The 13,987-nt window shown below is 46.2% G+C and overlaps 1 protein-coding gene across 4 annotated transcripts in view; it reads right to left on the bottom strand.

Moving 5' to 3' along the window:
- The window catches only part of PISD (phosphatidylserine decarboxylase), a 112,465-nt gene extending 99,449 nt beyond the window's left edge, over nt 1-13,016 (bottom strand). The window contains exons 1-3 of one of the 4 annotated variants that reach the window (XM_063913073.1): nt 12,871-13,016; nt 12,628-12,686; nt 12,158-12,333 (exon numbers count right to left, since the gene is read on the bottom strand). In XM_063913073.1, coding sequence (XP_063769143.1) covers nt 12,158-12,333; nt 12,628-12,686; nt 12,871-12,920 — 285 coding nt within the window. In that variant the 5' untranslated portion in view covers nt 12,921-13,016. Of the gene's footprint in view, nt 1-4,992; nt 5,123-12,157; nt 12,334-12,627; nt 12,687-12,870 lie in introns of those variants that run through there. The other 3 variants (XM_063913078.1, XM_063913074.1, XM_063913075.1) reach the window with 3 other exon arrangements.
- Nucleotides 13,017-13,987: the final 971 nt, after the last annotated feature.

Here is a 13,987-nt window from a genome sequence, read left to right as displayed (position 1 = left end):
TGTGAATGGCTTCCAAAACTGCCTCCCTGTCGGAGGGAGACTTTGGTAGAGCAGACTTCAGGAACCGGCGAGGGGGAGACGTCTCGAATTCCAGTTTGTACCCCTGTGATACTACCTGCAGAATCCAGGGGTCCACTTGCGAGTGAGCCCACTGCGCGTTGAAATTTTTGAGACGGGCCCCCACCGTGTCCGAGTCCGCTTGTAAAGCCCCAGCGTCATGCTGAAGACTTGGCAGAAGCAGAGGAGGGCTTCTGCTCCTGGGAAGAGGCTGCCTGGTGCAGTCTTTTTCCTCTTCCTCTGCCCCGGGGCAGAAATGAGTGGCCTTTTGCCCGCTTGTACTTATGGGAACGAAAGGACTGAGTTTGAAAAGACGGTGTCTTTTTCTGCTGAGAGGTGACCTGGGGTAAAAAGGTGGACTTTCCGGCCGTTGCCGTGGCCACCAGGTCCGATAGACCGGCCCCAAATAACTCCTCCCCTTTATACGGCAATACTTCCATATGTCGTTTGGAATCCGCATCCCCTGACCACTGTCGCGTCCATAACGCTCTTCTGGCAGAAATGGACATAGCACTCACTCTTGATGCCAGGGTGCAAATATCCCTCTGTGCATCACGCATATATAGTAATGCATCCTTCAAATGCTCTATAGTTAGTAATATACTGTCCCTATCCAGGGTATCAATATTTTCAGTCAGGGAGTCCGACCACGCCACTCCAGCACTGCACATCCAGGCTGAGGCGATTGCTGGTCGCAGTATAACACCAGTATGTGTGTATATACCCTTCAGGATATTTTCCAGCCTTCTATCCGCTGGTTCTTTGAGGGCGGCCGTATCAGGAGACGGTAACGCTACTTGTTTAGATAAACGCGTGAGCGCTTTATCTACTCTAGGGGGTGTTTCCCAACGCGCCCTAACCTCTGGCGGGAAAGGGTATAGTGCCAATAATTTATTAGAAATGAGCACTTTTTTATCAGGGGAAACCCACGCTTTATCACACACCTCATTTAATTCATCTGACTCAGGAAAAGCTACTGGTAGCTTTTTTACTCCCCACATAATACCCTTCTTTGTGGTACTTGTAGTGTCAGAAATGTTCAATGCCTCCTTCATTGCCGTGATCATGTAACGTGTGGCCCTACTGGACATTACGTTTGTCTCCTCACCGTCGACACTGGACTCAGTATCTGTGTCTGGGTCTGTGTCGACCCACTGAGGTAACGGGCGTTTTATCGCCCCTGACGGTGTCTGAGACGCCTGGACAGGCACTAATTGATTTGTCGGCTGTCTCATGTCGTCAACAGTTTTTTGTAAAGTGCTGACATTGTCACGTAGTTCTTTAAATACAACCATCCAGTCAGGTGTCGACTCCCTAGGGGGTGACATCACTAACACAGGCAATTGCTCTGCTTCCACATCATTTTCCTCCTCATACATGTCGACACAATCGTACCGACACCCAGCACACACACAGGGAATGCTCTGATAGAGGACAGGACCCCACTAGCCCTTTGGGGAGACAGAGGGAGAGTTTGCCAGCACACACCAGAGCGCTATATATATACAGGGATAACCTTATAAAAGTGTTACTCCCTTTTATAGCTGCTGTTTATAATTTAGCTGCCAATAGTGCCCCCCCTCTCTCGTTTTTACCCTGATTCTGTAGGGACTGCAGGGGAGAGTCAGGGAGCCGTCCTTCCAGCGGAACTGTGAGGGAAAATGGCGCTTGTGTGCCGAGGAGATAAGGCCGTCGGGAAGGGGCGGAGCCTATCTCCCGCTTTTTTCTGGAAAACTGGCAGGGGTTAAATACATCCATATAGCCCAGGAGCTATATGTGATGTATTTCTTTTGCCATCCTAAGGTATTTCAGTTTTTATTGCGTCTCAGGGCGCTCCCCCCCAGCGCCCTGCACCCTCAGTGACCGGAGTGTGAAGTGTGCTGAGAGCAATGGCGCACAGCTGCAGTGCTGTGCGCTACCTTAGTTGAAGACCGGAACGTCTTCTGCCGCCGATTTCACCGGACCTCTTCGTTCTTCTGGCTCTGTAAGGGGGCCGGCGGCGCGGCTCCGGGACCCATCCAGGCTGAACCTGTGATCGTCCCTCTGGAGCTAATGTCCAGTAGCCTAAGAAGCCCAATCCACTCTGCACGCAGGTGAGTTCGCTTCTTCTCCCCTTAGTCCCACGATGCAGTGAGCCTGTTGCCAGCAGGACTCACTGAAAATAAAAAACCTAAAATAAACTTTTACTCTAAGCAGCTCAGGAGAGCCACCTAGCATGCACCCTTCTCGTTCGGGCACAAGAATCTAACTCAGGCTTGGAGGAGGGTCATAGGGGGAGGAGCCAGTGCACACCAGCTAGTTCAAGCTTTTACTTTTGTGCCCAGTCTCCTGCGGAGCCGCTATTCCCCATGGTCCTTACAGAGTCCCAGCATCCACTTAGGACGTTAGAGAAAATTAGATACTCTAACTAGACCCCGTGTCTCAGGTGGTCTTGCCCTTCCCAAATTTAGATTCTATTACCTGGCGGCTCAATTATTCCATCTAATTTCCTGGGTTACCAACCCCTCTGGGGATACATTAATCTCCAGTATACTATCAGTATCTGGGACGAATCTGTCACCACTACAGGTTTTACTTAGTGACAATGTTACTCTCCTCACGATGCCGCTTGTTAAACAGGCTATTATGGTATAGTGGAAAGTACATTTTATGTTGCGGGGGGAGGGATGGGACCCTGACGCTCCACTGACCTACACTCGTGCCATTACTCATTTTGCTTCCTTACAAATTGGGTCGGTGTGGGGGCGCTGGGGTATTTGTTCCCTTAATCACCTGTACTCCTTGGGTACACTTATATCTTTTGTACAACTACAAGAGGAGTTTAACATACCCACATCATATTATTTTCGATATCTTCAGCTCCGTCACGCGTGCGCATCTCAGTTCAGTTCAGTGCTGCTCCACCTCTCCTTCAGGCATCACCTGTTCACCTGCTTTTGACTAATACTGTAAAATCCGGGCCTGTTTCCACCCTTTACTCTGCTCTGCTCGGTGACCATCATTCTGGTAGTCTCCCTCACCTTAAGTCTAAATGGGAAATTGATTTGGGCCCTGTTTCTTTAGACACATGGGAAGAGGCTTTGGGGGCCTCGTGTACAGCTACCACCTTGGCTCGCTTCCAACAAATACACTTATTTAGATTCCATCGAGTCTATATTACCCCAATCCGTCTTGCTAACATAGGAGGACGGGGTGACTCTAGGTGCCTCCTCGGATGGTACCTTCTGGCAGCTATTGTGGTCGTCAGGTGGTGCAAGCATTCTGGCAAGCGGTGATACGGATAATAACTTCTACAGAAATCCCCTCTGATGTGTTTACCCCCCCTTGTGTGTATCCTTGGAGTGTTAGATGAGGAGATACTGGATGTATATTCCAGAAGATAAGTCTTTAATTTATGTGCTTTGGCTAAAGTATTGCTAGCACGCTCTTAGACGGCGACTACGGGGCCTGATATCAATCAGTGGATCCCGCTTATGAGTTTGGTCGTGTCCCATGAAAAATGTGTCTATTTCTAGAAAGGCCCCAGAAATTTTTTATAAAGTGTGGGATAGGTGGTTATCTTCTCCATTTAATCAGTGTACTTGTGTCTCTGTAACGCACTAACATCTGGTCTCCATTTCTGAAACTACTTTATGGGTTACTAAAAAGAGATCACACCACTCTATTGTATATTTTGATGCTGTTTGCAATTTTTCTTTATTGACTGTTTATGCATACATAATTCGTATTTTACACTCTAACGATATTGCATACGTTGTTTATTGTTTGTAGGTCTTGAAAATCAATTTAGTTAAAAAAAAAAACGCTGTTTTTCAGAGAAAAAAAAATGGGTTATCGCATACTCCCCTACATGTAATTAGAAATCTGCACATATACATAGAAATATACAAAAATTAAAATACTCCACTGGTGGGCAAAAATTATACTTAATAGTAATTTGTTTTTAAACGAGAGAATAATAATGAAACATTAAAATACTCATACAGGCATTCTTAGCCTTTTAAAGTATACTTTAAGGTTCAATTTAAACAAAACAGGGACATGATAACTCATCTGCCTTAAGTTGATAATGCAAACTGAACCCACTTTAAAATAAAAAAATAAAATAAAAAAAAAAGAGCTTTTAAGTGTGAAGTAAAGGAATGTATAATGAACTCTCGGTGTCTAGCAAGATTGATAAAACATTTTTTACTGGAAACTACATATTTTTATTCAGAAAGGATCAAAATATCCAAGTGATACGGGGATTAGGCACAGAGATGCGATTTTTTTCTTCCAGATACACCTCAGATTAAAAGAAAAACTGAGCATCAGGAGTGGCATTTCCCAGCAATTTTTCAAAACTTTTACCCCCTATACCTCAAAAACTGAGGCCTAGAGAAGAAAAATTTGACATGGGTTTAAATAGTATAAAGTATCATGAAAATCTGGGTCGGTGGGTGTCCTACCTGGGTGAACTGGCATGTAATGACCCTGGATTGTTTATTTTGAGACCTATTGCTAATCATATTGTTGATTGTAATTGTAAACCTGGCATTTTATGGTTATTGTATTTTGATGTGATCTACTCAATGAAAAGTCTTTTTTATAAAAAAAAATAAAAAAAATGCTGCATTAGATACACCCACATTAAGGTGTATTTCATTAGCTATACAAGGGTGCTTCAATAAATAAGGTAACAAGACTTCTCAATGCGTAAATGTATTCAACTCGTACAGATACCTGTAATCAATAGTATGGCCTTGGTACAGATTATTTTTCCACAGTCCCCATAATTGCCTAGAGTTTGACCATATTTCCACCAACCCCACCATCTTACAACTGGGATATGAGGTGCATTCTATTGGCCGTGAGGGGAAGCAGTTGTCTACCTGTTCTGCCCTGGCGGAAAATTACAATGAAAGAGAGAACATTACACACAAGAGGTCGTGTTACCTTATTGAACCACCTTCGTATGTCCCACTGGAGAAATTCCCACCAGCAATTAGGGCATCCCAAAACATGTAAGCAGCTCGTTGTCTCTGGGTACTGGGATATTACTTTAGAACACAAGTCTGCCCTCACCCTGACAGTGTACAAGAAGAAATATTACATTTCAAAGATTCAGCTTAAGATGTATGGCACTATATGGAACATTTCCTATTTGATGGAATTAGAATAGCATTAATAATGCCTCTAACTAGTGAGTTTTTGTTTACACAATATGGTCACACCTCAGTTTTAATTCCATTAAAATAAGAATTTACTTACCGATAATTCTATTTCTCGGAGTCCGTAGTGGATGCTGGGGTTCCTGAAAGGACCATGGGGAATAGCGGCTCCGCAGGAGACAGGGCACAAAAAAGTAAAGCTTTACTAGGTCAGGTGGTGTGCACTGGCTCCTCCCCCTATGACCCTCCTCCAGACTCCAGTTAGGTACTGTGCCCGGACGAGCATACACAATAAGGGAGGCATTTTGAATCCCGGGTAAGACTCATACCAGCCACACCAATCACACCGTACAACTTGTGATCTAAACCCAGTTAACAGTATGACAACAGAAAGGGCCTCTTAAAGATGGCTCCTTAACAATAACCCGAATTAGTTAACAATAACTATGTACAAGTATTGCAGATAATCCGCACTTGGGATGGGCGCCCAGCATCCACTACGGACTCCGAGAAATAGAATTATCGGTAAGTAAATTCTTATTTTCTCTATCGTCCTAAGTGGATGCTGGGGTTCCTGAAAGGACCATGGGGATTATACCAAAGCTCCCAAACGGGCGGGAGAGTGCGGATGACTCTGCAGCACCGAATGAGAGAACTCCAGGTCCTCCTTTGCCAGGGTATCAAATTTGTAAAATTTTACAAACGTGTTCTCCCCCGACCACGTAGCTGCTCGGCAGAGTTGTAATGCCGAGACCCCTCGGGCAGCCGCCCAAGATGAGCCCACCTTCCTTGTGGAGTGGGCTTTTACAGTTTTAGGCTGTGGCAGGCCTGCCACAGAATGTGCAAGTTGAATTGTGTTACAAATCCAACGAGCAATCGACTGCTTAGAAGCAGGTGCGCCCAACTTGTTGGGTGCATACAATATAAACAGCGAGTCAGATTTTCTGACTCCAGCCGTCCTTGCAATGTATATTTTTAAGGCTCTGACAACGTCCAACAACTTGGAGTCCTCCAAGTCGCTAGTGGCCGCAGGCACCACAATAGGTTGGTTCAGATGAAATGCTGATACCACTTTAGGGAGAAAATGCGGACGAGTCCGCAGTTCTGCCCTATCCGAATGGAAGATTAGATAAGGACTTTTATAAGATAAAGCCGCCAATTCAGATACTCTCCTGGCAGAGGCCAGGGCTAGTAACATAGTCACTTTCAATGTGAGATATTTCAAATCCACCTTTTTCAATGGTTCAAACCAATGGGATTTGAGGAAATCTAAAACTACATTTAGATCCCACGGTGCCACCGGAGGCACCACAGGAGGCTGTATATGCAGTACTCCCTTGACAAAAGTCTGGACCTCAGGGACAGAGGCCAATTCTTTTTGGAAGAATATTGACAGGGCCGAAATTTGAACCTTAATGGATCCCAATTTGAGACCCATAGATAATCCTGATTGCAGGAAATGTAGGAAACGACCCAGTTGGAATTCCTCCGTCGGAACCCTCCGATCCTCGCACCACGCTACATATTTTCGCCAAATGCGGTGATAATGTTTCACGGTGACTTCCTTCCCTGCCTTAATCAAGGTAGGAATGACTTCTTCTGGAATGCCTTTCCCTTTTAGGATCTGGCGTTCAACCGCCATGCCGTCAAACGCAGCCGCGGTAAGTCTTGAAAAAGACAGGGACCCTGCTGTAGCAGGTCCCTTCTCAGAGGTAGAGGCCACGGTTCGTCCGTGAGCATCTCTTGAAGTTCCGGATACCAAGTCCTTCTCGGCCAATCCGGAACCACTAGTATTGTTCTTACTCTTCTTTGCCGTATGATCTTCAATACCTTTGGTATGAGCGGCAGAGGAGGAAACACATACACTGACTGGTACACCCAAGGAGTTACCAGTGCGTCCACAGCTATTGCCTGTGGATCTCTTGACCTGGCGCAATATTTGTCCAGTTTCTTGTTGAGGCGAGACGCCATCATGTCTACAATTGGTCTTTCCCAACGGTCTATTAACATGTTGAAGACTTCTGGATGTAGACCCCACTCTCCCGGATGAAGATCGTGTCTGCTGAGGAAGTCTGCTTCCCAGTTGTCCACGCCCGGGATGAACACTGCTGACAGTGCTATCACGTGATTCTCCGCCCAGCGAAGAATCTTGGCAGCTTCTGCCATTGCACTCCTGCTTCTTGTGCCGCCCTGCCTGTTTACATGGGCGACCGCCGTGATGTTGTCCGACTGAATCAACACCGGCTTTCCTTGCAGGAGAAGTTCCGCCTGGCTTAGAGCATTGTAGATTGCTCTTAGTTCCAGAATGTTTATGTGAAGAGACTTTTCCAGACTCGTCCATACTCCCTGGAAGTTTCTTCCTTGTGTGACTGCTCCCCAGCCTCTCAGGCTGGCGTCCGTGGTCACCAGGATCCAATCCTGAATGCCGAATCTGCGGCCTTCTAATAGGTGAGCCTTCTGCAACCACCACAGAAGTGACACCCTTGTCTTTGGTGACAGGGTTATTCGCAGGTGCATCTGCAGATGCGACCCTGACCATTTGTCCAACAGATCCCTTTGGAATATTCTTGCATGGAATCTGCCGAATGGAATTGCTTCGTAAGAAGCCACCATTTTTCCCAGGACTCTTGTGCATTGATGTACTGACACTTTTCCTGGTTTTAGGAGGTTCCTGACCAGATCGGATAACTCCTTGGCTTTTTCCTCTGGAAGGAAAACCTTTTTCTGAACCGTGTCCAGAATCATTCCTAGGAACAGCAGACGAGTTGTCGGGATTAAATGGGATTTTGGAATATTCAGAATCCACCCGTGTTGTCTTAGCACCTCTTGAGATAGTGCTAAAGCTGTCTCCAGCTGTTCTCTGGACCTTGCCCTTATTAGGAGATCGTCCAAGTATGGGATAACTAATACGCCTTTTCTTCGAAGAAGAATCATCATCTCGGCCATTACCTTGGTAAAGACCCGAGGCGCCGTGGACAATCCGAACGGCAGCGTCTGAAACTGATAGTGACAGTTTTGAACAATGAACCTGAGGTACCCCTGGTGTGCGGGGTAAATCGGAACGTGTAGATACGCATCCTTGATGTCCAAGGATACCATAAAGTCCCCTTCTTCCAGGTTCGCTATCACTGCTCTGAGTGACTCCATCTTGAACTTGAACTTTTTTATGTAGAGGTTCAAGGACTTCAGATTTAGAATAGGCCTTACCGAGCCATCCGGCTTCGGTACCACAAATAGAGTGGAATAATACCCCTTTCCTTGTTGTAATAGGGGTACTTTGACTATCACCTGCTGAGCGTACAGCTTGTGAATGGCTTCCAACACCCTCTCCCTTTCGGAAGAGACGGTTGGTAAGGCAGACTTCAGGAAACGATGAGGAGGATCCGTCTCTAATTCCAACCTGTACCCCTGAGATATTATCTGCAGGATCCAGGGGTCTACCTGCGAGTGAGCCCACTGCGCGCTGTAATTTTTGAGACGGCCCCCCACTGTCCCCGAGTCCGCTTGAGAGGCCCCAGCGTCATGCTGAGGTTTTTGCAGGAGCCGGGGAGGGCTTCTGTTCCTGGGAAGGAGCTGCCTGTTGGTGTCTCTTCCCTCTTCCTCTGCCTCGTGGCAGGTACGACAAGCCCTTTGCTCTCTTATTTTTGTAGGAGCGAAAAGGCTGCGGTTGAAAGGTCGGTGCCTTTCTCTGTTGGGGAGTGACTTGAGGTAAAAAAGTGGATTTCCCGGCAGTAGCCGTGGCCACCAAGTCTGATAGACCAACTCCAAATAACTCCTCCCCTTTATACGGCAAAACCTCCATGTGACGTTTTGAATCCGCATCGCCTGTCCACTGTCGTGTCCATAAGGCTCTTCTGGCTGAAATGGACATAGCACTCACCCGAGATGCCAGTGTGCAAATATCCCTCTGTGCATCACGCATATAGATAAATGCATCCTTTATTTGTTCTAACGACAGTAAAACATTGTCCCTATCTAGGGTATCAATATTTTCAATCAGGGATTCTGACCAAACTACTCCAGCACTGCACATCCAGGCAGTTGCTATAGCTGGTCGTAGTATAACACCTGCATGTGTGTATATATTCTTTTGAATAACTTCCATCTTTCTATCTGATGGATCCTTAAGTGCGGCCGTCTCAGGAGAGGGTAACGCCACTTGTTTGGATAAGCGTGTGAGCGCCTTGTCCACCTTAGGGGGTGTTTCCCAGCGCGCCCTAACCTCTGGCGGGAAAGGGTATAATGCCAATAACTTTTTTGAAATTATCAACTTTTTATCAGGAGCAACCCACGCTTCATCACACACGTCATTTAATTCTTCTGATTCAGGAAAAACTGTCTGTAGTTTTTTCACACCATACATAATACCCTGTTTTACGGTATCTGTAGTATCAGCTAAATGTAACGTCTCCTTCATTGCCAAAATCATATAACGTGTGGCCCTACTGGAAAATACGTTTGAATTTCTACCGTCGTCACTGGAATCAGTGCCCGTGTCTGGGTCTGTGTCGACCGACTGAGGCAAAGGGCGTTTTACAGCCCCTGACGGTGTTTGAGGCGCCTGGACAGGCATTAATTGATTGTCCGGCCGCCTCATGTCCTCAACTGACTGTTTAAGGGAAGATAAACCATCACGTAATTCCACAAATAAAGGCATCCATTCTGGTGTCGACCCCCTGGGGGGTGACATCTGCATATTTGGCAATTGCTCCGCCTCCACACCAATATCGTCCTCATACATGTCGACACCACGTACCGACACACACCGCAAACTCACAGGGAATGCTCTAATGAAGACAGGACCCACTAGCCCTTTTGGGGAGACAGAGGGAGAGTCTGCCAGCACACACCACAAAGCGCTATATATACAAGGGATATCCTTATATTAAGTGCTCCCTTATAGCTGCTTTAATATATATATATATATATATAGCCATTAATGTGCCCCCCCTCTCTGTTTTACCCTGTTTCTGTAGTGCAGTGCAGGGGAGAGACCTGGGAGCCGTTCTGACCAGCGGAGCTGTGACAGAAAATGGCGCCGTGTGCTGAGGAGATAGGCCCCGCCCCTTTTTCGGCGGGTTCTTCTCCCGCTATTTTTCCAGTCAGGCAGGGGTTAAATATCTCCATATAGCCCCTATGGGCTATATGTGAGGTATTTTTAGCCTTGTATAAGGTTTATATTTGCCTCTCAGAGCGCCCCCCCCCAGCGCTCTGCACCCTCAGTGACTGCCCAGTGAAGTGTGCTGAGAGGAAAATGGCGCACAGCTGCAGTGCTGTGCGCTACCTTATGAAGACTGAGGAGTCTTCAGCCGCCGGTTTCCGGACCTCTTCACGCTTCAGCATCTGCAAGGGGGTCGGCGGCGCGGCTCCGGGACCGGACTCCACGGCTGGGCCTGTGTTCGATCCCTCTGGAGCTAATGGTGTCCAGTAGCCAAGCAGCAAATCCACTCTGCATGCAGGTGAGTTTACTACTTTCCCCCTAAGTCCCACGTTGCAGTGATCCTGTTGCCAGCAGGACTCACTGTAAAGAAAAAAACCTAAACTAAACTTTCTCTAAGCAGCTCTTTAGGAGAGCCACCTAGATTGCACCCTTCTCGTTCGGGCACAAAATCTAACTGGAGTCTGGAGGAGGGTCATAGGGGGAGGAGCCAGTGCACACCACCTGACCTAGTAAAGCTTTACTTTTTTGTGCCCTGTCTCCTGCGGAGCCGCTATTCCCCATGGTCCTTTCAGGAACCCCAGCATCCACTTAGGACGATAGAGAAATATATACTTGTTCTGATCGAAGTGGAAAATTAGAAGTGATGGCATGCAAAATGTAAGTGATCAAAATCTGAAAGTACTACAGTACTGCCAAAGTAGTGGTATGACAGTAAAGAAGGATTAACATAACTATATTAATTTTTAAAGCAGAGCATGCCTAATGCTGCTGTGACAGTACTGGTTCTGAGCATATCAGTAGCTCAGTAATTCTTTGTCAGATGTGTCTGACAGTTTACAAAACTCTGCCATTACAGTTCAGGTTTCAAGGATTTCCATGCTTGAGTCCAGATGGTTACATCAAACTGAGGTATTAATAATGGATGTCCTTAAGACCTGGACTGTAATATCAGAGCTTTGGGAACTCTGGTGTATGATAAAGAAACAACCTCCCTCTTAACTGGACAACCTATTGGAAGGGTAAGAAAAAAAAAAAAACACAAAAAAAAAACCCATGATGGAAATATTATAAAACAATATACAACCTTGTCATGTAGTGGCTTAACTTTTTCTTTAATGGCATGATAAAATTGTCCCTTGTGTCAGTGTGATAAGGAGATGTACATTGTTAGATCCACTGGAGCAGAGATTGATGTGAATGAATATGCACTGCAAAGTAATATGTAGCAGCTATATGAAGAACAGTTAATAAATAAGTGGCATTACAGACAAGAAGTGTTGTGCACTTTTGGAAACTCCCCATGCTGAAATCTAAATTACGAGCGAGGCGCCACTGTCCTGTGTAGTATTAGTGTGCAACGTTCTCTCGGAACCCTATTTAGTTGAGACGTTTAGCCTTTAAATTGTTCCTCCACTATACATATAGTGTAGACACTGAAGGCAATTGAAATATATCTGTATGGTGCCTCAAAACACTGAAATTCCAGTTAGATGCCTTTAAATGATTCATGAAATTGAAACTACTTAGAATTGCCATATCATACATGACCCATGGCTGCAAGAGGTCTATTCATGAAACAGTGAAAAGTGTGGAGAAGTAAGCCAGTGGAGAAGATGCCCATGGTAACCAATCAGCTGCTCTGTATGATTTTACAGTATGCAAATTATAAATGTTACTTCAATGCTGATTGGTTCTCCTCCACAGTTTTCACTGCTTCATGAATAGACCCCTAAGACATTTACATGTGGATCTATAACAACAATTACATGCAGTATGTTGCCATTCCTACCTCCCAGGTGTAAGCCACTTTTGGAGGAACATCTATGCCAAGTTTCTCCAACCGATGAACCTTGTAACTCTCATACTGTTTGTAACCAGCATAGCCTCCGCCTGTCCCCAGCAACACATAAAGTGGCCGGAACTTGACACCCAACGCAGTAGATGCAGCATGTAATTTTCTTCCATCTGCAGGGACACACACGAGCAGTAGGTTACACACAGGTACAGAGGAGGGTCACCCACAGGTACAGAAGGGTCACTCACGGGAGAGGAGGGCAGAAGGGTCACAAACCACAATGGAGGGTCACACGAGTACAGAGCGGTCACACAATGGAACTTGCATATATGCGTCAGTGTCACCTGGCTACAGTCACCACACGCCATCAGTGGAAACGTTCCTAACAGTCACAGCCTCACATGGAGACTCGCTCTACTGACACTCAGCTATCTATACAGGGATGCCTTTATGTGAACACTCACTGGAGTGGGGGCTCCTCGCGAAGACACCGTTGTGGAGTACACGTCCTCCCGCCAAGAACCTAGAAACAGAAGCACATGCAGCGTAAGTCACCAGTGGCAGCACAGAGCTGAGGAGAACACAGGGAGATAAGCCGGACACCGCGAGCCTCTAGATTACTATGAGCAGCCCCTACATAACACACATGCATAACTCTGCTTGTAACCCGTATACAGCGACTACCACCAGCAATACTGCAGTAATACCTGCTCAGCTGACACCGGTAGCCGCACACCCTCCACATGAGCAGCGCCATCTTCTCCTTCCTAGTAGCTCCAGAAGCGATGAACAAGTGACGTGCCCCGAGCTGTCAGCCAATCACACACTTCCGAGCCGCTTCTCGCTCATGATGTAGAGAGAATATTGCCACACGTTTAGTCTTCAGCTACTGGACTACAGCGCCATGTTTTCGGAGACCCTCAATTAAGCCGGTACATTGGAATGATGGCGGGTCTACATTCTAATTTTGGCGAGAGCTAAAGTACCAACCGACCAGCTCCTGTCATTTTTCTAAAAAGCCTGTTACATGGTGGTTATTAGATGAATGGCTTTATCTCTCTCTCTCCTTGATCTCTCTTGGACGTTTAGTACATAGGCCTCTTGGTACTGTGTTGTTGGTACCGTTTTTACTATACACATTTGGTTGCAATAGTAGCCTTTAACAAATTAACGCTAACCTTAGACATACTTGCCTACCTGACCCTCTCCATGAGGGAGAAAATGCTCTGTTCCTGGACTTTCCTGGTCATGTATGATTGCCATCACCTGTGGTGAAACACTTTCTTATCAATTATCTAGCTCACCACAGGTGATGGCAATCATACATTACCAGGAAAGTCCAGGAACAGAGCATTTTCTCCCTCATGGAGAGGGTCAGGTAGGCAAGTATGACCTTAGATTGCCTTAAAGTTTTAGGGGTCCATTTATCAACCAATATCTGCTGCTATTTCCCCAAAATACGGTTCAGACACAAATGTTAAATATCACCAGAGTGTATGAATAAGGGGCCGCAGCAGATATCTCTTAACTGCTACGATCTCTCCATTCCGTTGGTAGCTGCTTTTCCCAGGGGCGAATTTAGGGGTGATGCCACCCCTAGGCACAACAGTAACGTCCCCCCCATGCATAATTTTATCATTTTCATTAATTGGTTATAGGCCAATTAAATAGAATAATAAAATAGTCATGATTTATTTATTTCTCTAACGTCCTAGTGGATGCTGGGGACTCCGTAAGGACCATGGGGAATAGACGGGCTCCGCAGGAGACTGGGCACTCTAAAGAAATATTTAGTACTACCTGGTGTGCACTGGCTCCTCCCTC

Source organism: Pseudophryne corroboree, chromosome 1, assembly GCF_028390025.1.
Source record: "Pseudophryne corroboree isolate aPseCor3 chromosome 1, aPseCor3.hap2, whole genome shotgun sequence".
Lineage (NCBI taxonomy): Eukaryota > Metazoa > Chordata > Amphibia > Anura > Myobatrachidae > Pseudophryne > Pseudophryne corroboree.
Note: the sequence above shows the minus strand (reverse complement) of the source record. Positions and strands in the feature narration are given on the sequence as shown.